The sequence below is a fragment of the Mustela erminea genome, chromosome 19 (genome assembly GCF_009829155.1).
Source record: "Mustela erminea isolate mMusErm1 chromosome 19, mMusErm1.Pri, whole genome shotgun sequence".
In the NCBI taxonomy this organism is placed as follows: Eukaryota; Metazoa; Chordata; class Mammalia; order Carnivora; family Mustelidae; genus Mustela; species Mustela erminea.
In genome coordinates, this window is record NC_045632.1 from 16,479,984 (window position 1) to 16,502,955 (window position 22,972).

Below are 22,972 nucleotides of genomic sequence, written 5' to 3' on the forward strand. Positions count from 1 at the left end.
AATTCATTTTGTGTGAGGTTTCCTTCCAGTGGTTTTTATTGCTCAAAACTCAGAGCCCATCCCCCTTAAACACTAAGACAGCAGAGACGACATAGATTTAAGAGAACGGTCTCTGGACCGGAGTTCAAATTCTGCCTCCATAACTTACAAACCCTGAGCAAGTGGCCTCTTGTTGCCAGACCGCTGCTTCCTCAGGTGCACAACAGGGATAATCGTGGTCCCTGCTGGCACGCACGGCACGCACGGCACGCATGAAGCACAGTGCCAGACCCATAAGGCACCTAGGACAGAAGACAGCCGGGTCTTCCCGGCTACCCGCCTACAGTGAATATGCTTTTCAGCCCTCACCCATCTTTATTCACCAAGCTACAACAGGAACGGCATCTCTGATCACCATGAACTACCCCCCCGATTTCCGTCTGAGTCTTGGGCCCTATGTCCACACTGTCCAAAACATGTTGTTACTGAGCCCTTGAAATGCGGCTGGCACAAACGGAGATGGGCTGACAGTGTAAAACACACACTGTATTTTGAAGACCTCACATGAAAAAAAAAAAAAGTAAAATATCTCAATAACTCTTATGCTGATTACATGCGAAATGGTAATATTTTAGATGAAATAAAAGACATTATTAAAATTCATTTCTTTCATTTCATTTTACTCTTGTAAATGTGGCCATTATAAAATGTTAAGTTCTGTATATGGCCCACATTGGTGGTTCACGTAGTACTTCTTTTTTTTTTTTTTTTAGATTTATTTATTTGACAGATAGAGATTACAAGTAGGCTGAGAGGCAGGCAGAGAGAGAGAGGAGGAAGCAGGCTCCCTGCTGAGCAGAGAGCCCGATGTGGGGTTTGATCCCAGGACCCTGGGATCATGACTGGAGCTGAAGGCAAAGGCTTTAACTCACTGAGCCACCCCAGTGCCCCTCACGTAGTACTTCTAACGGACAATATTACTGCAGACCCCTGAGAGCCAGTGTCTTATTCGACTTCAGATTGTCAGCGTCTGGCATGGTGCCTGGCACACAAGCTAGGGAGGAATAAAATGTTTCCTAGATGGCGGAATGAAAGATGCTCTCCACACTTCTGGTGTTAAGAGCACCCACCACTGTCCCCACGTCTAGTCAGGCCTGCCCTTCATTCAAACAACCCATAAGGCCCAAGCCATATCAAATCAAAATGGACACAGCCACAGTGGCGGGAGCAGGGTGCTGTGGTAGGTGCCTCTGTAGTTGTTGGAATGTATTTTGATACTATGACAGCCCAAAATGCTGGCCTGGTGCTCAGAAACATGCTTTCCCCTACCAGCCCAAGTCCCCTTTCCAAGCTCACCCAAACGGGACGCTCACCTTCACGCCTCAAGAACGCTCACTCTTGTTTTATTTGAGGACAGGCTCTGCGAAAGGGCCTTCAATTCTGAAACAACCAAACATCCCAACAGAAACGGACCTCATCATGTCTGTCAGTGGAAAAGATGCCACCACCTCCCCAGACCATTCAAGCCGCCACATGAATGATGTACTAAATATAGTCCACTGCGCTCTGCATGTCAGACAACTTAGAAAGGAAATGCTGCATCCACTCCATAAACTTGCCTCAGCCCTGCAAGGAGGGCCTGGGAAGAGCAGCAGTTTGGTGTGTGGGCAGAGTCTGGAGTCTGAAATCGGCTCCTCATCTGTAAAGTGAGTCCCATACTCTTAGCTACTTCATGGAAGTCTTGTGAGGATAAGTGTGAAATGCTTAGAAGAACAACTAGTAGAGAGAAAGCATTAAGAAATGTTACGTGCTATTACCATAATTAGCATTATTTTATAAAAATTCAAGTAGCATGAACTTGAAAAATGGGATTTCGCCTTTCTCCAACCACAATGATCCTGTTTTTGTAGCCAACTCACTCCCACCTCTGGGCCTTTGTATTTGCTGTTCCTGGGGCCTAGAATGTTCTTCCCCCAGCTCTTGGCACAGCCGGTGCCTCTTGCTCATGCAGGCCTGCCCATACCATCCCAGTTAAAGTAACCACCCCTTCCCCACCCCACCAGCCTGCCCTATCAACCACTCTCTAGCCCCTCACCCTGTTAACTCCTCTATGATACTTTGAGCATCGAAAATTACCTTGTTTATTGCACACCTCCTCAGCTAGAATGTAAACCCTAGGACAGTGAGGATCTTCTCTGTCTTGTTCATTGTCCAAATGCTTTCAGTCACTATGCTCTACTGCGTATGTACCAGAATGCTTACTGGACGTATCTTTGCAAAGGTGAAAGAAATCCTAGGAACAACCTAAATGCCCAGCGACAGGGGAATGGTAGTATAAAGCACGGTCTCCTCATACTGAAGAACGTGTGTCTAGCTGTTAAAAAGAATGAGCCAGGGGTGCCTCACTGGCTCAGTCAGTGGAGTATGCAACCCTTGATCTCAGAGTTGTAAGTTTGAGCCCCATGATGGGTATAGAGATTACTTAAAAATAAAGTCTTTGGAAAAAAAAAAAAAAAAAAAAAGAAGTCAGATCTGTATGCAATCACTTGAAGGGATATGCCCTATTATTAATTGAAAAAAATCAAGTTATACATATGTGTGGTTTGATTCTTACTCCTCCTTTACAGGGGAGCAGTGAAGAAGAGGGAAGAAAACAATCAATAGATGCCCATATACATCCTTACAAGCACAGAAAAAGGCAAGGGAGAGCATCTACCAAACTTGCCAAGGGCAGAAAGCGCATCCATTCTGGTCACTACCATTTTCTCCAATCCTGACTGCAGATACTTAATAAATACTCCACGCCTGAGTAAATGGTTACCTTCGGGGGAGGGGATTTTAAGAATGGAGGGTGGCACCTACTACTTTGTTTATTCATCTCTGCGTTGTTTGACATGTTACAACAAGTGCGTGTATCTTTGCATAACCTTTTTAAAACCAAATTCAACCCATTCTCACACAGGCGCAAATCAAGTCTCTGACCACAGCAGTCCTAAGTAACAGCTGCATCAGTCTCAAAGAAAGCGGGGATGCACGAACTGGTCCAGTAGCCTCTCGTTCTAAAAGCTAAAAACACTGTCTTCTAAAAACATAAATACATTTAACTTAGATCCTTCTAGTTAAACATATGACAAGGTTAAGCTGTTACCATAACCTGTGTCATTTTTCAAACCCAAATTTGAAATCTACCAGTGAAATATGTTGTACAGAAAAAAAAAAGGTGCCAATTACTGCACATTCTAAATTCCATTTTTGATTTACCACCTGACAACTGCAATGTCTGAAAAACAGGCTCACATTTAACTCTTAGACCATTCCACACAGACTGCTAAAAAACCATGTGCTGTTGTCACTAACAATTAAGACCAAGATTTTTTTAAAAGTCACTGCTTCATTTCCTCAGATCAAAAAAAACACTTAGGTAAATTTGGTAGCCATCACAAATGTGACTGGGATCACGGGTTCCCATCATCAAATGAAATCACAATGACAGGTTTCTGCCAACAGACTTAAACCTACACAGGGATATAATAAATTCCCTTCCCAGCCTCTTCCCCGGCATGTGCGCTGCCTCCCAAATGTCCAGGATGGCTGCCTTCCCATACAGGATATTCTAACTCACTGACACACTATAACTTTTGAGAAAGAAATGAACAACTCACCCACACTGGTAAAAATGGGCCCCCTCAGAAACCAGGACTTTACGCCACACATGTGGCCACTGCAGTCAGGCCAAGTCGATATTGTCTTCTCCGACCCTTAATAATGTTTTACAGGCATTAATCTCTGGTGATCTAAAAGAAACAACTCAACCTTGTCAGAAAAGGCCATCTCCAGTGGCCAAGGTGGACTTTTGGTGCCCACGAGATGGGAGACCATGATGGGCCAATGAAATGGTGTTTCTCTGAAATGGCAGCTCCATCCCTCTTGCTAGTCAGCTGGACCTCGGAAGGCTGGGGGAGAAGTGCAAGTCCCAAGCGTCTGGCTCAGGCAACTGGGTCACAGTTAACCCATTTGCCCAGATGGTGACTCCTGGGTCTGGGAGAAGTTTAGGTTGAACATGTTGAGTTCATGGTGCCCAAGGGAGAGTCACCAGGGGACATCAAGAAAGCAGAGGCTCTACATCTGGAGCTGGAGCTCAGGAGGTTAATACGGATTTGAGACAGGGTCAAGTGCTTGCATCCCTGGGGTAGTACATAAAGCACTGGGGTGAATGTGCTGGCTTGGGGGGAGGAGTGTGGGAGAGGTAAGCAGAGGGCTGCTGACCGCAGGCCAGTACCATCTTTTCTCAGGCTCTTACACAGCACCTGTTTCAAAATTTAATCTTTGGTGAATAAAAATTGGGGTGAGGCACTAACTTCATCCCTGCTCTGTTCTGCATATAAACAGAAGCAGCAAAAGCCTATTAAGAGAAACAAGCTATGTTTATTAAGTGCTTACTACGCACCCTGCCCTGTGCTAAACGCTACACATGAATTATATCCTGGAATCATCAAAACAGCCCTGGCACGAAATCCTGTGACTACCATTTCACAGATGGGACACTGAGGCTGGGAGTGAATGTGTGGGGGAGCTCGGGGCTGTCATGTCACAGCCCACAGTTAGACAGTCTCTGGGCCAGATGGAGAACATTGAAGAAGAACAATTATAATACATAAGAGCTGCTACTTAGTAGGAGATGGCTCTGGACTAGGAATACCATCTCAGCAAATCCTTACAACCCGCTGAGACTGATGTTGTCATCCCATTTTACAAACAAGGAACCTGAGGCTGCGGAAGAGGAAATCAACTAGATCAGAGGTCCCCCAGCCCCCGCCCCCGTGGGTCAGACCTAGACTAGAGCCAGAGCCCCACCCTCAGAGGGTCTCAGGGTCGCAGGAAAAACGCTGAATAAATGGTACCATTTATTGAATGCTCACTATGTGCCAACTGCTGCTCTAAGCACTTTACACACAATATTCTCGCTTCATCCTCAAAACTCCATGAGGTGGCTAATATTGAAATCCCCATTTTACAGATAGGGAAACCGAGCCGCAGAGAGGTGAAGCCAGTTGCCCAAGGTCACATGGCTGATAAATGGCACAGCTTAAATTTGAATCTGGGTCTCTGCCTCTCAAACCAAAGCCCCTGAAATAATTTCGATTAACAGGAGCTACTCTCCACTGAGTACTAACTACGGACTCGGCCCTTTACATGCATACCCTCAACTAACCCAATGCTGTAGATGTTAACACCTTCACCCAATTTCATTGGAGCCAACAATAGCGCAAACACGTAGTAAGTGCCTTCCATGTGCCAAACGCCTTATTCGCCATATCTCAACATCTCAACAGAATCCCCAGCAAAAGACACTCTTATTCCCGTTTTACCGAAGGGGAAACTGAGGTTCGGTGCGGTTTCCCTAGATCGCAGCTCCCGAGTGGCAGAGGCAGGACACGAACCCACCGCTACCCGACTCCCACTCCATGCTCTTCCATACATTGCTGGTAGCACGTCTCGAAAGTTGAGCCATGCAGGCACAGGTCTGGCCAGGTCCGGAGGGCGCGAGTCCCGGCGCCGCCGCCCCCCACAACCGGTGCCCACACCCGGCCGTCCGCCGGGTCTCCAGCCCGCGCTGACCCTCGGGGTCCGAGTGGACACCGATTCCCCGCCACCCTTGCGTGAGGCCGCCCCGGCACCCGAACCCACATACCTGGGCGTCCCGGCTGCCCGCCCCGCGGGCCCCACGACCGCAGCGTCCGGCTCCGCGCCGTTCGCTGGAGACACCGCCAGCTCGGGTGGCCCGAGTGACTTCCAGGCTGCCCACTTCCAAGCCTTCTTCGCGCGAAGCCTTCTGGGAACTGTAGTTTCGCCCCAGGCAGCAGCAAACGGGAGAGAAGGGGGAAAAAAAAAAAAAAAAAAAAAGCCTAGCGCGCAGGTATTGCCGGGACCAGTAGGCGCAGCCCCGCGCCGCCTTCTGGGAATGGTAGTCCACCTGTCGCCTCCGTGCCGCTCCAGTCTCCAGAGCACTTCCGCAGCCCCGAGGGGCGTGAGGGATGGAGGCGTGTCTTCTGCAGACTCCAGCCCCGTGGCAGAGCTCTGCGCTCTGCAAGAGCGGCTTTTCCCTTTCTCCCAGCCCTGTCTGCCTCCACCCTTTCTCTGGCGGACTCACCCCCTCTCTCCGCTAGGCGCGAGGTACTTACCCCGAGGGCGCGAGCCTCGGGAGAGGCGGGGACAGCGGAGCTGTGCGCTAGACCCCCAGTGGAGGGGAGCGGCAGTGGAGGGCGTCTTTGCGCGCTCGCGCACGCGCGCTCGCCGGCCAACACCGGCCTAAATGCCGCGGGCCCCCGCGGGGGAGACTTTTTTTTCCCTTTCGAACGCGCGCGCGCGCGGAAGCGCGCGCTGAGCTTCTTCCTACCGGGCGCGCGCGAGTGCGCACGCGCGCTCACTCCCTTCGCCTGGGTCTGTCTACTGGGCGCGGTGTTGGAGGGTAACCGCTCGGTTCGCGGAGTCTTCCCGCGGCATCCCCAAGGTCGCTATCCAGGCGCTCCTTGTAGGTCTGCTCCTTCACACAGGAGCTCCCGGGTATCTCCACACACGCTGTACCCGTCCCTTGTCGGGAGTCCTGTCGTCGCAGGTAATAGGCAAGGATGGCTCCAGCCTTGAACACGCGGTCACGCCCTCCTTCCCACGCACGCCAAGGGCCGGGACGCCCGAGCTTGTAGGGACTCGGGTGTGGTGGCCTCTCGCCGGCCGAGGCATCTCCAGAGCTCTTTCCTCCATGGGAACCTCGGGACCACCATCCAGAGGGCTGCCCTGGAGGCCCTGTGAGCCACCTTTCAGTCGTTGATCACACATTCTGAGGGTGTCTGGTGTTAATGTTGAGTACCTACTGACTGGGAATTTTGTTCAAATTTAGTTCACCTGCAGAAATAATCAAGAATCCGACCCTTAAAAAAAAAAAATGGATGTTACTTCAACTCCATAGGGGTTACCCAGGGGATTGCTGAAGCGCAAGGTCCTCGAGCAAGAAAACCCAGTCAATAACATTGCTTCCTCCAAGAAGATGCTCAGTAAGACTCGAAACTGGAAGCGTATATTCTTCCTGGGAGAGGGCAGAGGGTCATTCATTTGCACATTCATTCAACAGAACTGTATTTAGCCTCTACTTCATGCCAGGCTGGGTGATTGTGGGACAGTGGGAAGTTAAGACAGGGTTCCTACCTGAGGGAGCTAAGTCCAGTGGGGGTATCAGACCATCACCAGAGAGAGACAATCTAAAGCAAGACTATCTGACACAATTATAATGCAACCACATATGCCATTTTAATTATTACATTAAAAAATTAAAGGAATGGTTGAAATTAATTTTATATTTTATTTAACCCACTATATCCAGAATAAGTTATGCTTAAATGAGAAAACATTTACATGGCTCCAATTTTAAAATTTCATTTAACTAAAATAAAATTAAAACTCTGAGGCATAAACAAAGATACTCATTTGTGGCATGGGTTGTTGTAGCAAAAGGTTGGAAACTGCCCAATGTCCATTAATAGAAGGTTGGATAAATAAATGATCAATACCATGCCGCTGGCAAATGCTGAAAAATGAGACCGAGCTATATGTATTAATATGAGTTCATCTGTAAGATATATTAGGTGAGAAAGAGGTGCAGAACAGTGTGTAGTGCACCACTATTTGTAAGGGTTATCTTTCACATACACACTTGGGTATGTACAGAACAGCTGTGGAAAGATACAACCACCGTTACCTTTGTGAAGGGGAAACAAAGATAGGCTATCATGTGTGAAAAGGTGACTTTTTCAATCTATGCTCCATAGTATATTTTGAATATTTTTTTTTACCAAGTCCATTTTTTAAAAAAGATTTTTATTTTATTTATTTGACAGAGAAATCACAAGTAGGCAGAGAGGCAGGCAGAGAGAAAGGAGGAAGCAGGCTCCCTGCTGAACAGAGAGCCCGATGTGGGGCTCAATCCCAGGACCCCGATATCATGACATGAGCTGAAGGCAGAGGCTTAACCCACCAACCCACCCAGGCGCCCCATACCATGCCCATTTTAAAAAGTTTAAATGGCGGATGTTAGCTAAGTCATAGAATCATCATAAGAATTCAATGAAACAATGTATTTAAAATGCCGACTCCTTTTCCAAGATTGCCTGTGGCATTATAGCCCCTCTGGCTAATTAACTAGGCCCTTTGATACTGGGTTTCTGCATCCCTGTCCCCTACTGTGAGAGCCACCTATGAGGCCATGGGATTCATGCAGGGCATTATCTCGACAGTGGAGCACACATCGCCCTCCATTTGGGTGGCCAAGTCTCCTTGCTATATATACTCAGCACTTTTTTCCTTTCCTTCTTAAAAGTGAATCAATAGCACAATTTAATTTGCTTTAAGCTTGGGAAGATTAAAAATTGCAGAAAAGTTCAAAGAATAATAGAACCCAACACTCAGAATTTCTCATTGTCGTCAAATTTTATGACAACCCTTTGATGATCACCTTCCCTGCTGAACTGTAAGCTCTATGGGGCAAGAACTGTAAGCCCTCATCTTCCTACAATAGCATACCCAGCCACTGAGTGACCCAAAAGGAGACCAGGGGCCCAATACTGTCATGGAGTGCAGTGCCCCCTAGAGGCAATTCTCTTTATTACAAAGACAGGACTTGGAGTCTGGCCTTCTATCCCACCACCTTGGAGTGGACTGTGGCTAAGAAAAGGATGTAGTGCGGTGCCCAGTCACAGACCTGGTTTGCCTTCATAGTCAGTAGGACATACAAAATCTTGGCTTCAAATATTAACTCCCCTAAATTGAATTCAGGGCCTGAATTCTCCCATTTGAGAGATAACCCATGGATTATCACGATACTAAAAAGTCAAGACTGTTGGGACAAAGGCATCTGGAGCTCACTCCATATTTGCTTTTAAGGGCAGATAATGGGTGGGGGAATTTTAGGAGAGAGGTGGTAAATGGGGTCGAAGAGTGTGTCCAAAAAAACACACAGAGGCTTGGGTTTCGAAGGCCTTCTTTCCCACTAACCCCCAAGGAATGTGCCCACAAAGGGTCCTAACCACTTGCTTTTTGCAGGCTAGCCAAGAGAAGTTGGACCCAGAGGAGATGTTAGAAACAATGGAAAGTGATGGCGTGACTGCAAATTTGTTACAAATCACTACTCTCTCAGTAGCTCTGGGGTCTCAAGGAGGAGCAATTGGGGTAAATATAAGCTGTGGGGCCTGGCCCACTGGGCCATCCACTGATCGGCAGGATCTGAAGCAGTTCACGCTGGCTCCTGAAAAGTGGTCCAAAGGAGCAGAAAGTGTAGGCTTGTAGGGGAAGAAAATGTGAAAATGTAATGGCAGGAGGGCAGCATGCAGCCTTGGGCAGAGTACAGAGACGGAGGGGACATTAGTGTCTCTGACAGCCAGTTACCAATTCTCATTAGTTAGCCCGTGGGTCGGAGAGCTTCCTTGGCATCAGCTGGCAGCCTCTGACTCCTCTGATATGGTAGAAGCAGCCTGACCTGTGGATCAGCTCTTAGTCTTGAATCTGTCCCATGTAGCCTTGAACACATCCCTTTCCCCCTCTGAATTCATGATCCCCATAATGTATAATGGAGATAATACTATTTGCCTCTCAGGATTCTTTTGAAAAGGAATGAAGTGATTAATGTGAAGACTTTGGGTGGGGGGCCCTAACCCATTCTACACATGAGAGGATGATACGTTTTGCTTACTGCTTCCCCCAAATCCAGCCACCAAGTCTCTCTGGCAACACAGGGCCTAGGCCGAGCCATGCCAGAGTGTGGATTCTGTTGACCTCGCCTCAGGAGGCCCCGGCCAAACTGATCTGGAACTCCCAAGCACTCCAGGTAAGTGCTTCTCAGAGTTTAGTGTGCCTAAGATCAGCCAGAGAGATTGTAAACATCAGCTTTGGGGGCCCTACCGTCAGTTACCCGTTCAGTAGGTCTGGTGTGGGGCCCAGTAGCTTGCATTCCCAGCAAGTTTCCAGGTGGTGCAGATGCTGCTGGCCTCAGGATCTCATTCTGGAAGGAGCTACTTCTCCAAACTGAAAGTGCATCAGTTTTCCTCCTCCTGGCAGGTGCAAGGATGGCCTCCATCGCCCTCTGCTGGCCAGACTATAAATTTAGCTGTCATGAAGAGAACGGCTTAGGTGTGAGAACCAGACCAGTCTACAAACAGCAATTGTTAATTGTTTGTTGCTTCAGAGTACCCTTAAAGAGGAATTCACAGGAATTATCTTATTTGATCTTTGCAACAACCCTGTGAAGTAGGCAAAGCTGGCATTTTTCTTTTACAAGTAAAGAAAACAAGCCGATCATCAGACCAGTAATGGCAGACTCCTTGACAGAGAGGACTTGTTTCCCAATCCAAGGAGGAAAAGTAGAGGTTTGTCCTCATGAAGGCCAAGGAGAAGGGCATGGGGAAGACGCATGGCAGAGGCCTCATGTGTGACAGCTTCTTGATTCCACAAACCTGGGAAGGCCGGCAAAGCCAGAGGGCTGGATCCTTTCTCCAGTGGTGCAAGTGGGGTTGGCTCTTAGTCCTGGGGGACCCCCTCATTCCAATTTCCTCTTCTAATAGTCAGACTTGAATGTCCATAGAATCACCTAGGGAATTTGTTAGACGTGAAGCACTGCCATGGTTCTTCATCTGTTGGTCTACGATGGAACCTGGGGATCTATATTTTAAGACACACTCTTTCCCTAGGAGTTCCAGAGCAGGAGATCCAAGGACTGCACTCCAGGAACTGCCAAGTCCTGGCAAAATGCTCTCTTGACACATCACCAGCAACAAGGAAATGTTATTTGTCTGGGACAGTATTCCCTTCTAGCACCTCCTCCCTGCTTCCTTTGCCCATAATATCCTACGGGGTCATGACAGCCAATGTTAAGATTCAGTCCTCAACTCTTTGATTCACCCTCCCCAAGCCTCAATTTCCTCATCTATAAAATGGTGTTATACATACCTTACTGGGCCTCAGTGAAGGTTAAATGAGAAGATGTGTCTTATGGATGGCTCCTGATGTTCAAGAAATATTCAATACACATGAGTTCATGGATCGTGACTTCTAAGCCCTAGTTCCTCAAAAAGTAGTAACATCTAAGCTGGCATCCTTTGGATTCCCACAGGTATTTTAAGCAACGGTCCTGAGGAGGACCAAGGAATAATCAAGGTGATGTCCTCTACCAGACTCATTCCCCTATGGAAGGATTTTAAATACCTCCTAAATGACATCATACATAAAAGCAAGGTAATACATATGCAGGACATAAATGTGTTATTGGCCTCTATATACCTTAATTGTTATGAGCACTTCAGAAGAGCATAGATTTTCTGGGGAAGCAGAAAGCAGGCACAGTAGACCATAAGACAATTGTCCCCTTAGTAGGAAGTGGACCGTTCATTTCCAAATGAGCCTAGGGATCTCTTGCAAGTACATTTTGGTAGTGGAAGGGCAACACTCTGGAGCATTGTCAGAGGAACCAAACCTCTGGGGAGAGAGATTTTTCTAAAACAGAAGGGATTAGGCAGCAGGCAGAACACTTGCCAAGCTCAGTTTTGCTCTGGTTGGCTCTGTGTGAACTACCAGGTGAATGTGTCACAGTGCACGCTCTTATCGCTGTGGGATAATACATATTGCATATAATCTTCCTCTGTCAAGCTTAAAGGTAGGGTGTTAAAGTCTTTCTGCACTTTTAAGCCTTAAGAACTTAAAGTTGCACTGACTTTTGTCACACACTGGTTACATTTTGTGTAGGTCCGCAGTGGAGTACTTGCCTGGGTAATGTGTTAAATACGTCTTTTATGACATCTATACCTTGTAGACAAAAGGAGTGTTAGCAAACGGGTATGCTGGGAAGAACATCTGTTTTCCCCTGCGCCCACACCAAGAAATTTGTCCATTCAGGCCCTGTTAGGGGTTTGGTTCTTTCTTATGTCTCGTGTTGTGTTACCTGCTCGCGAACGCAGGTGTACTACGAGTGACAAGTTGTGCATGTGTGGATGTAACAGGCATGAGGCATGACCATGGGAAAGGCTTCTGTTGCGACTTGTGTGAGAGTATATTTAGTGCATGTGTGTCCTGGTCTGTTGCTTCATGCCAGGCCTCTCCCCAGCAAACGTCAGAAGACCTAAAGAATGAAGTGGTTGTGCTGAGTGACCAGTCCCAGATACTGTTCAAAGAGTCTCGCCATCCTCAAAATATGCCGCTCATATGCTATTACTTCAGTGATGCCAACTTCTTCGCCTCCCTCTCTTGGGTGACAAGCACCAAAGAAATACAGGTAAAACTAGCTCACCTTCCCTCTCCTTCTTAGCTCACTCGACAGGGGCCATGACCACTTATAAGCTCTCGTCCCAAACTGACAAAGGGAGATCTACTTCTTGAATGAAAATGACCGATGGGGCACCTGGGTGGCTCAGCCATTAAGCGTCTGCCTTTGGTTCAGGTCTTGATCCCAATCAAGCCCCGCATCAGGCTCTCTGCTCAGCGGGAAGCCTGCTTCTCCCTCTCCCACTCCTCCTGCTTGTGTTCCCTCTCTCACTGTGTCTCTCTCTGTCAAATAAATAAATAGAACCTAAAAAAAAAAAAAAAGAAAATGACAGAGATCTAGGGATCCCTCCCCCGCAATAGTCTCTCCTTGAAGAGATTTTCTGATTTCCCTCAAGTAGCCCAAGGAAAGGGTCCCAGACTTCCTGCTTCTACAGTATTTCCAGTTCCCATAACCAGGGGGAGGGGGTAAAAACACTTGAGAGTCTTCTGAGTCCTCCTCAGCACAGGCACAGGGCAAAGGAGCCGCATATTCAGCCCTTTCCTCTCCTACTTTCTTTCCTAGTCAGGGTCCATCTTATTCTCTTGTAGGCTGTTGTATGGATGAAGAGCAAAACTGATGACATGGTTGAGAAGAGAATATTCTCCATGACTGAACGACTGCCGCCCATCCAGTGCATGGTCCACACAGGTTCCTTTCACATCCTCGTGGCCTACTGTGGCGATCTGATCTTGCGTCTCTTTGGGGACCACTTCCGGTCGTTCAAACCCCTGGGTATAGTGCCCTGCCGCTTTAACATCAACTGCCTCTGCTATGACCCAGAAATGAAGATGCTTCTGTCAGGCATCCTGGGAGCAGTGGTCACCTGGATCATTGAGCGGAGCGGCAGGGGCCTTCAAGTAGCCCACATGGTCCCCATCCCTGGGGATGAGCTTGTCCAGGACATCAGTCTGAACGGTCCCAATGGCTCCGTCCTTGCGCTGTGTGAGACGGTGGTGAGGGTCCTTGAGCGCCAGGGCCAAGGCCAGCTAGGAGAAGTTCAGAGGTTCATGTCCACCACCAGTGGCTCCCCTATCACTTGCTGCTTCACCTGCTCAGACCAGGGTTTTCTCTATGCTGGAAATAAGAGTGGGGAAATCCAAGTATGGAGCATCACCCGGGGAAACTCTCTCCACAGGTTCAAGGCCCATGTCTCGGCGGTGATCTGTATCCGCAGCCGGCCAGAGGCCCACACTCTGCTCACAGCCGGCAAGGAAGGCCTGATCAAGGAGTGGAACCTGACTCTGGGCAACCTGCTGCGGCGGCTAGAACTTGGCGAGGAGCTGTATGAACTCAAGTTTATTGACAACACTACTTTCTTCTGCCAAACCACCCACACCTTCTCCCTGCGCTGTCTGCCTTGCTTCTACAACCTCTTCAACGTCTGTGGCTCTGCTCCCCAGCAGCTGCGTCGGGTCCGCTGCGGTGAGAACTGGTTCCGGATTCTGTGCACTACTGAGGATGGCTTATTGCGCTTTATGTCTCCACTCACAGGGGATCTGCTTGTCCTCACCTGGCCCTTCTCGATCCTGGACCGGGCTGTGGATTGGGCCTATGACCCAGAAAAAGAGGAGCTCTTTGTAGCAACAGGCACCACAGAGGTGCTGGTGTTTGACACAACCCGCTGCCCTTGCCCAGCCAAGTATCTCTTGTGCACCTCCCCAGACTCTCGGGACTGGGTACAATGTCTGGCTTATGGGCATTTCCACCTGGGGCGGGGTCTACAAGGACTCATGTTCTCTGGACACCAGAGTGGGGTGATCAGAGTGCTTTCCCAGAACTACTGTGCCCGAATAGAGAAGTACATGCACTTTGGAGCTATCCTGGCACTCTCTACACTACCTGGAGGGCATTTTGGTAGCCGAGAAAACTCTTTGCTCTGTTCCTATGGAATGGATGACTACATACACCTATCAGAAACTGTGCTCGAAGGGAAGCGAGTGCATTTGAAGACGCTCGCCAGCATTCTCAGCAGCTGTCACCTAAAACACCTCATACTCTTGCCCACCTCTGTGGGTGCTATCACGGAGACTAACTGTCTGCGTCTCTGGAAGTTCCATGATTTTCTGTCCTCTGAGTCACAGGAAGGCTCAATGTATATAGAGACACTGCCTCTGCATCAGTGTACCATCACATCCTTCGATGTCTGCCTGTCCTTGAGTCTTTTTGTCACAGGGGGTATTGATGGGTCTGTCCGGGTCTGGAACTTCCATGGCAGACTTGTAGCCATGCTGGATTCATCGCTGCACTTTGGCCCACTCTGCTTTGCAAACGACCGGGGTGACTTGCTTGTGACTTTTAACCAGAGTCTTTATCTGGTGTCCTGTCTCAAACTGCTTCACCCAAACCTGCTGGCTCGCCTTTCCTTTATGAGCATGACAGATGAAGTGCTAGAGGCCCCTAAGCCTTTCGCCCCAAGCTTCTTCTTCTCCTTTGAGACCATGTTTGTGCCCAAGTACATCTACCTTGGAAGAGGGAAACAGGAATTAGCAGGTCTAGAGAAACTTGTCAATAAGCGGGCCATTGCCTTTGATCATACGGTGCCACATGTCATAGAAGAAGACGAGCAAGGGAGCCCTGTGATACTGTCTTCCTTCAGACGCCGTTTCTCATATAAAGAGGAGACTGTTGGGATGGAGGTAAGCAAGCCTTCCCATTATGTGGTTCCTCCCCAACTACAGTTGTCTACCTGGGATGGACTCAACCCTTACCAAATACTGAGATGCTACTTTGGTCATGGGCGGGAATGGCTCTTGGCTCCTGACTGCTACATCCCCAACTCAGTGATTCGTGCCCGTCTTTGGCCAGAGGGCAGCCCAATATACCTACAGTGCAACCTACATTCACCTGTGTGGGAAATGGAATGGGACAAGTCCCAGCAATTCTTCTTCTGGCATAGTAGGGAAAAGTCTCTAAGTGATGATGCAGGAGAATATTCATATGAAAAGGAAGATGACAACTTCATAGAAATGAGACTGACCAAGGATGTAACCTACAGTGTCCTTACAGACTCAGCAAACCGTAGTTGGCTAGGGAAAAAGATGAGTGAAATAGCTATTAATAGCCTGGTGGAGACAATCCTCAACATTATGATCCATGCTTCCCCACTAAAGTACCAATGCTGCATTGGTGCACTGGGACAAATCTTTGCCTCTTACGAGGTGTCTTCATCCCTGCGCTCTGAAACAGCCCGTCGCCTACTGGATGATACCGCCAATTCCAACCCACTGATCCGAGAGCTAGCCTGGGAAGGGCTAAAGCGTCTAGGAATGATTACTCATCTTTTTGCCATGCCTCTGGCCCAAGGATTGATGGACAAGGACCAAAGAGTGAGGAATAAGGCCCTGACCCTCATACCTGACACTGGAATCCACTGTAAGTCCTCCCTCTTAAGCCTGATCCAGCACCGAGAGACCTTCCGGGAGATGCAGTAAGTTCTTTGTGCCTTCTGCAATTCTTGACTAGCCTCTAGTTTTCTTCACCCTTTCCCTTCCTTCACTCTCTCTTCATACCTCTCCATTAACTCTTACTGTCCTTTTTCTCTTTCATTGTCTTTTTCCATTCTTAGACTGTCCTGACAATCCTGACTGCTCACTCCTGTCTCCACCTTTTCTCCTGTTCCTGTCTGTCACCTAACTCCTGAGTTCCCCTGCTCATTCTTTTCTCCTACCTCTTCATTCCCCATAAAAACCACTCCATTCATTGCCACCTGACTTTCTAGACTTCTTCTTTTTTCTTGGCCATCCTCTATCTCAACGTACACTGTCTCTGTTGGCCACTGTGCCAAGCCCCCTGCCTGTTCCACAGCAGTTTGCAGTTCCTTCCTTCTCATTCTCCCTGTTGTCCTTTCCCTGATTCATCCTGGTCTTTCCCCTCCTTTGACTTTTACAGGCAGGAAATGATTGGGGATGAATCCCTAGACCATCTGTTGGGGATAAGGGCCACAGATCTCCAAATCCTTCACACTCAAGTGGAGCAGCGATTGAATGAAAACCTGACTTTGTCAGAGGGACAGGAAAAGCCTGCTTTTTCTTTAGAGGTCTCAAGGGTCTCTGAACGTCTATCCCTTTCCAAGCAACCTGACGTAATTCCTGAAGAATCTAAAGTTCCCATCAAGTCCGGCAAAGGCAAAAAGGGCGGCAAAAAGCATGGTACGTGTGGGGTGATCTGATTCATGCCTCATGGTTCCCAAGGGGCAAAACAGTTAGGGCTAACATGGGTCAAGAGTTATCAATCAGTTAGACCAGAGACAAGTAGACGCATCTTTTCACACAAACTTCCTAGGAAGAATCTACCCAAACTCAGGGAGACTCCAATGCTTATCTCTACAGGATTTAGAAGGGGGGAACACCAGAATAAAGTAAGGAGAGCTTTTTTTTTTTCTTTTTTTTTTTTAAGGCCTCAGCTCCCTCTGTTGCTACTTCTTTTATGGCAATTCTTCTTACTCATACCATTAGTGGGAAAGAAGTGACTTAAGGCTCCCATGCCTTTCTTATCTCCATCTCCTGATCTTCCCTACAGCCCGAAAATTGTGGCGGGCCCTCAAGAAGATGAAAGAGGCTGGCAGAGAGCGAGGTCTCTTAGAGGGTGAAATTGATGAGAGGGAAGCTGCACCAGTTTCGGTGGAGGAGACAGCCGCCCATCCTAGAATCTCTTCGACCATCAGTGTGTTGAAGAGTTCAAAAGATGGTGAGCCACAACCTCCAGAGAAAGACACCTCAAAGGACCATTTTGCATTGACCCTGAAGACGCTGAGGAAAATCCATGAGAGAAAAGGCAAGAAAAGAACAGTGCGGAAACCCAAAAGGAGGCGCAAGAAGAAGACAAAAGAAGCCAAAGTTACAATTGAGGAAACTCCAGCTGCTGTAAAGGAAGAACCAGCTGTGAAGCAGCTGAAAGGCCAAGGGCGGGGTGCCGCTGGGGCACCTGGCCGCAAGACCATCCCTGAAGAGAGCTCATCATGGCGGGATGATCTATGTCGTCTTATGACCCTTAGAATATCTGGTTCCCAAACACACATGTCAGAAGCTCTAAACATGGAGCTGGTGGCCATGGCTCAGGAGGTGCTGGCAGATCGACAGCCCAGCTGGGAGCTTTTCCAGGAGATCTGCCCCTTGTTGGAGGAAAAAAGTGAGGTTCTGCTTGAGGACCTCAACTGGGATGTAGCCTGGCCAGAGGAGAAACCAATTTTTATTCATGAAGGGGCAATTAGAGACGACATAATACGCAGAAGGGAGGATGAGATACCAGAGGTGCAAGAGCAAAAGGAAGCAGAGGACATGCCAGCTGTGCAGGAAACCCAGGTGATTCCCAAAAAAGTCAAGAAAAAGAAAGTTCTCTTTTTAGGACCAGGTGGTCTAACCAAGGGAAAACGAATATCGAAGAAACAAGAGAAGAAATCCTTAAAGAAGCCCTTTAAGCAAGAGAGGAAAGAAGTTCAGCAGGAAAGAGAAGTGGATGAAAAAGAGACAGTGAGCAAAAGAGAGAGGGATGTGAGCCCAGCAGTAGAGGAAGTGGCCATACCGGAAGAGGAAGTAGTTAAGCAAGAAGAAAGCCCAGTTATGGCTGAGAGGAAGCTGTCTTGGCAGGAGTGGAAGAAGTCCTGGGATGAGTGGAAACAGGCCCAGGATGAGAAGATACCCTGGGATGAATGGAAGAAAGCTTGGGACAAGAGGCATCTGGAGGAAGAGGAGAAACAACAAACAGATGAAAGGAAGCCACTCCCAGGGGAGGAAAAGCTGGATGTGGACAAGAAGAAGCTGAGATGGGATGAGTGGTTAGAGGTCTGGGAAAAAAGAGTGGACAGGTCCAGAGAGGAACACAAACCTGAGAAGGAATTGACCCTGAAGAGAGAAGTGTCTCAGGAAGGGGGAGGAGAAGTGTCTCAGGAATGGGAAGAAGAAGGAGAAGAGAAAGAAGAGCTGATGTCAAAAGAGCAGAGACAGATCCGAAAGGAATATGATCAGGCCTGGATTGAGAGGAAACGAGCCCAGGCTGAAAGGAATCGAGCCCAAGAAGAAAGGAAGCTGGCCCAAAAAGAAGAGAAGCTGGCACAGAAAGAGAGAAAACTGGCCCAGGAAGAGAGAAAACTGGCCAGGGAATATGGGAAACTGGCTCAGCGAGACAGGACAATGGTCCAGGCAGAGAGAAAGGTTGTCCACAATGAGGAAAAATTGGCCCAAAGAGAGGAGAAGTTAAGCCAAGAAGCAGAGAAACTGGCCCAGAAGAGGAAGAAACTGGCCAAGCAATTTGAGGAACTGGCTGGAGAAGAAGAGAAAATAGCGAAGAAAGGAGGGAAGCTGGCTGAGGTAAAAAAGATGCTGGCTCAGAAAATGGAAAAACTGACCCAGAAGGAAAAAGATCTGGCATTGCAAGAAAAAGAACTATCCCAGGAATTGAAGGAGCTGATATGGGAAGAGGAGGAACTGGCTCGGAAAGAAGAGGAAATGAATCAGGACTTGAGCGATCTAGCTGAGGAAGAGGAGGAACTGTCTCAGGAAGACAGGACCCTGGCCTGGCAAGAGCAGAAACTGAGTAAGGAAGAGAAAGCGCTGGTCCTGGAAGAAGAACTGCTGATTCAGGAGGAGAAGAAACTGGCCCAGGACAAGGAGAAACTGCCTGAGGAAGAGGAAAGGCTTGCTGAGAAAAGGAAGAAACTGATGGAGAACAAGTTAAAACTGGCCCAGGAAAAAGAAAAATTGGCCCAGGACAAGGCAAAACTCACAAACAGCAGGAATATACTATACTGGAGGGGGAAGTCTCTGGCTCAGGAGAGGGAGAATCTGTTCCAGGAGAAAGTGAGATTGGCTCAGAGGAAAGAGAATCTCCTCCAGATCACAGAAAACCTTGCCCAGAACAAAAATAAATTAGTCCAAGAAAAGGAGAAACTGGACGTGTACAAGAAGAAACTTGCTCAGGAAGAGGAAAAGCTTATGGAAGAAAAGGAAACACTTGCCCAGAGGAAGGAGAAGGTGGATGAGGCTGAGAAAAAGCTGACCCAATTAGAAGAAAGCCTGGCTCAGAAGCAGCACAATCTAGCCCAGGACAAGATGGAATTAGCTATGGAAAAGAGAGGGGTCTTCCAGGAACTGAAAATGCTCAGAGGAGACTGGGATAGTGCTAAGGAAAAAAAGGCACTGAGCAAAGAAATGAAGAAACTGGCCCAGGAGAAGGCCAGGCTGGCTAAGGAAAGCCAAATTCTCTCCATAGGAGAGACTAAAGAAACCTTAAAACAGTTCAGAGTGACCAAGAATGAACTAGAACAAATCAAGAGGAAATTGTCACTAGAGGAGAAGATACTGAGGTATGAAGATAGGGTATTGGCCACAAAGCAAAGAGACATTGCCAAAGGAAAACTGGAATTTACCAGAGGAGGAAGAGTGTATGCCCAGGAAGAGAGGAAGCTGGCCAAAGCAGTAAGGAAGTTGAGTAAAGAAAAGGAAGGCATTTCCAAGGCACAATCAAAAGTGAGCAGCAAAGTCTTAAAGGCACTTCGAGATCTTACCAAAGAAGAAATGAAAGTGGTCCAGGAAGAAATAGAGATGACAAAGATGAAGAGGAACTTCTTGGTTAAGGAAAGGAGATTGAGCAAGGAACAAAATAAGCTTGATGCCAAACAGTGGGATTTTTCTGTGGAACAACCAGAAGTAACCAAAGATGAGAAGAAACTGGCTAAGAAGCAGAGAAAACTGGCCAAGGAAATGAAAAGAATGATAAAGAAAGAGAAAAAAATTACTGAGGAAGAAAGCAGATTGGCCAGACAACAGAGAGAAGTCATACAGGAAGAAGAGAAGGAAGAACTAACAAAGGATGAAGAGGTAATACCACTGCTTGAACAAAGGTTGAAAAAGAGAAAAGAGCTAAAGACACTTGATACACCAAAGGAAAAGCTTCCCAGTCAAGAAGAGAGTAGAACGAGCCTATCCAGAGAAATAGAAAACTTACTGGATGAAGTAGAGCGAGAGAGTTTGTCTGAGGAAGAGGAGAAAGAAGAGGAGGAGGAGGAGGAAAAAGAGGAGGAGGAAGAGGAGGAAGAGGAAGAGGAGGAAAGGAAGATGGTGGAGGAGAAGGAGGTAGAGGTGGAAGAGAGAAAGAAGGAGAAAGAGAAGGAAAAGAAGGAGAAGAAGAAGAAAAAGGAGAAGAAGGCACAGGAGGGGGAAGAAAAGGAGGAGGAGAAAGAAGGGGAAGAGGAAGAGGAGGAGGAGGAAGGTGAAGAGGAGGAAGGGGAGGAGGAGGAGGAGGAAGAAAGCATGAGTGAAGAAGAGTCCGAAAGTCTGAGTGAGGAAGAGTCAGAAAGTCTGAGTGAGAAAGAAAAGGGGGAAAGCTCTTTGAAAAAAGACAAGAAAAAAGAGATCTTAAAAACAGGAAAATTATTTAAGTCACAAACAGAAAGACAAAAGGACCGAAGGGAAAGAGAAATAATCCCTTCTATTGAAAAAAGAATCCCTGATATCAGAGACACTGCTAAACAACTAAAAGTTCTGAAAGTCCCTTCCAAGAAAATAATAGCTCTGGACACGCAAGAGAAGATACCAGTGCCAGTGTCTACAAAACAAGTATCCCCGGAAGAAAAGGCCAGAGCACTTGAGGCATCCAGGATGCTTCCAGAGTCAAGGTTTATGGGCAGACAAGGAGAACTGTTGAAGAAATATATGCCCAAGCCTTTACAAGTTTTGGATACAGTTTTGGAGTCCCCAGAACGAGACTTAAAGACTCCATATTTACCTGACATATTGAGGCAGACCATGGAAGCTCACAAACTCCAAGGCAAACCACTAGACCCCAAGTTGCAGTGGATTTTGCAGCATCATCCAGTCCTGATGAGAAAGACTGGGGTACCTTTGCCCCAAATCTGGGCCAAGGAAGTAGGTGCTCAGGTAGGACTCTCAGATATAGACTGGATCCACCATGTTCTAGAACGGATGGAGGCAGGAGAGCAGCTTTCTAGGGAGAGTTTCCACAGATTGTGCCAGCTTCTCAAAAACCTCACCACAAAGGGAAACCTAGATTGGCTTCATCTGGCTCAACTTAAAGCCATTGTGTACCGTCACAAGCAGATCCTGGAATCACGAAGCACACGTATCTCAAAACCCAGTAAGGAGTCCCTGGGTCCAAAGTACCCGAAAGTGATCCCGCCTATAAAAGGAAAGGAAAGCTGGTTAAAACCTTTCGGTGGCCCCACACCAAAGTCCCCATTAGGTACCAAAGGGATCCCCACCCCAAAGGGTGTAAACTGGCATCTTTTAGAAGAGCCTTACAGGAGTGCCTGGGCAGGGCAGATATCCACTGCTCTCGAGGAAATGGAGGTGCCACACTTTCCTCCTGCTACGGGAGACACTGTCACAGGTGCCCAGGCCTCTGTGGAAAAACAAACCCTTGCCCTGATGTTTCAAAAAGACTTCTGGGCTTTTAAGGACAAAGGCAGGTTTCCCAGATTGCCCAAGCTGGAGAAGAAGGCCCGGGCCGTCGCTAAGAAGAAGGAAGAGGTTCCTCTCTGGGAGACATTTGTGGCACTGTACCATGTCTTGCAGATGTTGCAGCGACGATATGCAAAAGACAGCGCTGCTTGGATGGAACAGTTCCATCAGCTAGTGGACCTATACCAACTTAAGTCCCCCCGAATCCAGAAGCTGCTGCAGGAGCTGTTACTGAGAGATGAACCCCAATCCCAAGAGATCACCTACGAGGAGGCCCGAAAGGCCATGGATCTGGTTCCTGGGGAGCGCTTGTTCTACCACCTGTTTTGTGGTGGCTCTCAAAACCCTAAAGGTCCTCTGGAGTTCCAGGAGGTGGTTCCCCTCCCAGGTCAGAATAACGTCCGTACCATCAATCATATTGGCATTGCTCAGTATGGGATCTTGGAACTCGCCTGGAAGAGCCTGCCCCAAGCAGATATTCATCTCACCAAGGAAATGCCCCACATCATTGCTCCCACCCCGTAATTTGGGACTGATATGAGGTTAGGACTTTTCATTCCCACCTGGGGGAAGGCCTTGTCGCCCTAATCTAGACCCTTATCCCTAGGGCCCACACAGAGGTAGGGCCAGGCCAAAACCCTTTCCCTAACTAGCTCCAGAAACCAGCTTCCATATATGGAATAAAGAGGTTTGTAGCATTGCTGTAATGTGTCCCTCTACCTCAAACATTGCTTCCCCAGAAAGGTAGCCAGAGAGACCAGATATATACTCCTGAAAGTGGGAAAAAATCCCAAAAGCTAGTGGGTGCTCACCCACTGGAGACCTTCAGACCTTCCTTACTTGCCCCACCCCCATCCTCCCCTAAAGACTACAAGAAGGAAAGCACCTGGCACAAAAATGAATGAATATTTGGCATTAGTGTAAGAGGCACTGACATAGTAGAAAGAAAATGGACTTTAGAATCAGAAGACCTGGCATAGTTCTTGGAGTTTCACAGTGGAAACAGACTCTGTTTCCCTGTTTGTAGCTCTGCATGCTGATGACTGGAGTCCCAAACAGCAGGTGTGGTGAGTGCTGAGGGGACCCTGGGAGTATCTCATGAGTCCCTTCCCTCTAGCAACAAAGAAGACAAGAGTTGAAGGAAAGGGGTAGTAAAGTGAAGGAAGTTGTCCTTGCCAGTAACTGTGTTCTTTCTGTGATCTCCACTCCCCACCATGGAAACTTCAGAGTTGCCTTTCTC

The 22,972-nt window shown here is 47.9% G+C and overlaps 2 protein-coding genes across 4 annotated transcripts in view; one reads left to right on the forward strand and one right to left on the reverse strand.

Annotated features, from left to right (window-relative positions):
* Window positions 1–5,847, reverse strand: part of SIPA1L3 (signal induced proliferation associated 1 like 3) — a 234,986-nt gene extending 229,139 nt beyond the window's left edge. For both annotated transcript variants that reach the window (XM_032326312.1, XM_032326309.1), the window contains exon 1: window positions 5,672–5,847. The gene's annotated coding sequence lies outside the window, so the exon portion shown is untranslated. The remainder of the gene's footprint in view (window positions 1–5,671) is intronic.
* Window positions 5,848–6,430: 583 nt separating this feature from the next.
* On the forward strand, window positions 6,431–22,415 carry WDR87 (WD repeat domain 87). 2 transcript variants are annotated; one of them, XM_032326307.1, is made up of 6 exons: window positions 6,431–6,595; window positions 11,135–11,256; window positions 12,122–12,289; window positions 12,868–15,746; window positions 16,208–16,467; window positions 16,838–22,415. In XM_032326307.1, exons 2-6 carry the CDS (start codon window positions 11,182–11,184, stop codon window positions 22,255–22,257), a joined length of 8,802 nt encoding a protein of 2,933 aa, XP_032182198.1. In that variant the 5' UTR covers window positions 6,431–6,595; window positions 11,135–11,181; the 3' UTR covers window positions 22,258–22,415. The 2 variants fall into 2 exon arrangements, with proteins under 2 accessions (XP_032182198.1, XP_032182199.1); XM_032326308.1 differs by lacking the exon at window positions 6,431–6,595 and adding an exon at window positions 9,785–9,853.
* Window positions 22,416–22,972: the final 557 nt, after the last annotated feature.

Excerpts from the sequence above, each read along its gene's own strand:
- WDR87 (XM_032326307.1), top strand. The coding sequence starts at position 11,182 with ATGTCCTCTACCAGACTCATTCCCCTATGGAAGGATTTTAAATACCTC. Across the intron at positions 12,290-12,867 it reads CAAGCACCAAAGAAATACAG|GCTGTTGTATGGATGAAGAG; the intron begins GTAAAACTAGCT and ends ATTCTCTTGTAG. Across the intron at positions 16,468-16,837 it reads AAAGGGCGGCAAAAAGCATG|CCCGAAAATTGTGGCGGGCC; the intron begins GTACGTGTGGGG and ends TCTTCCCTACAG.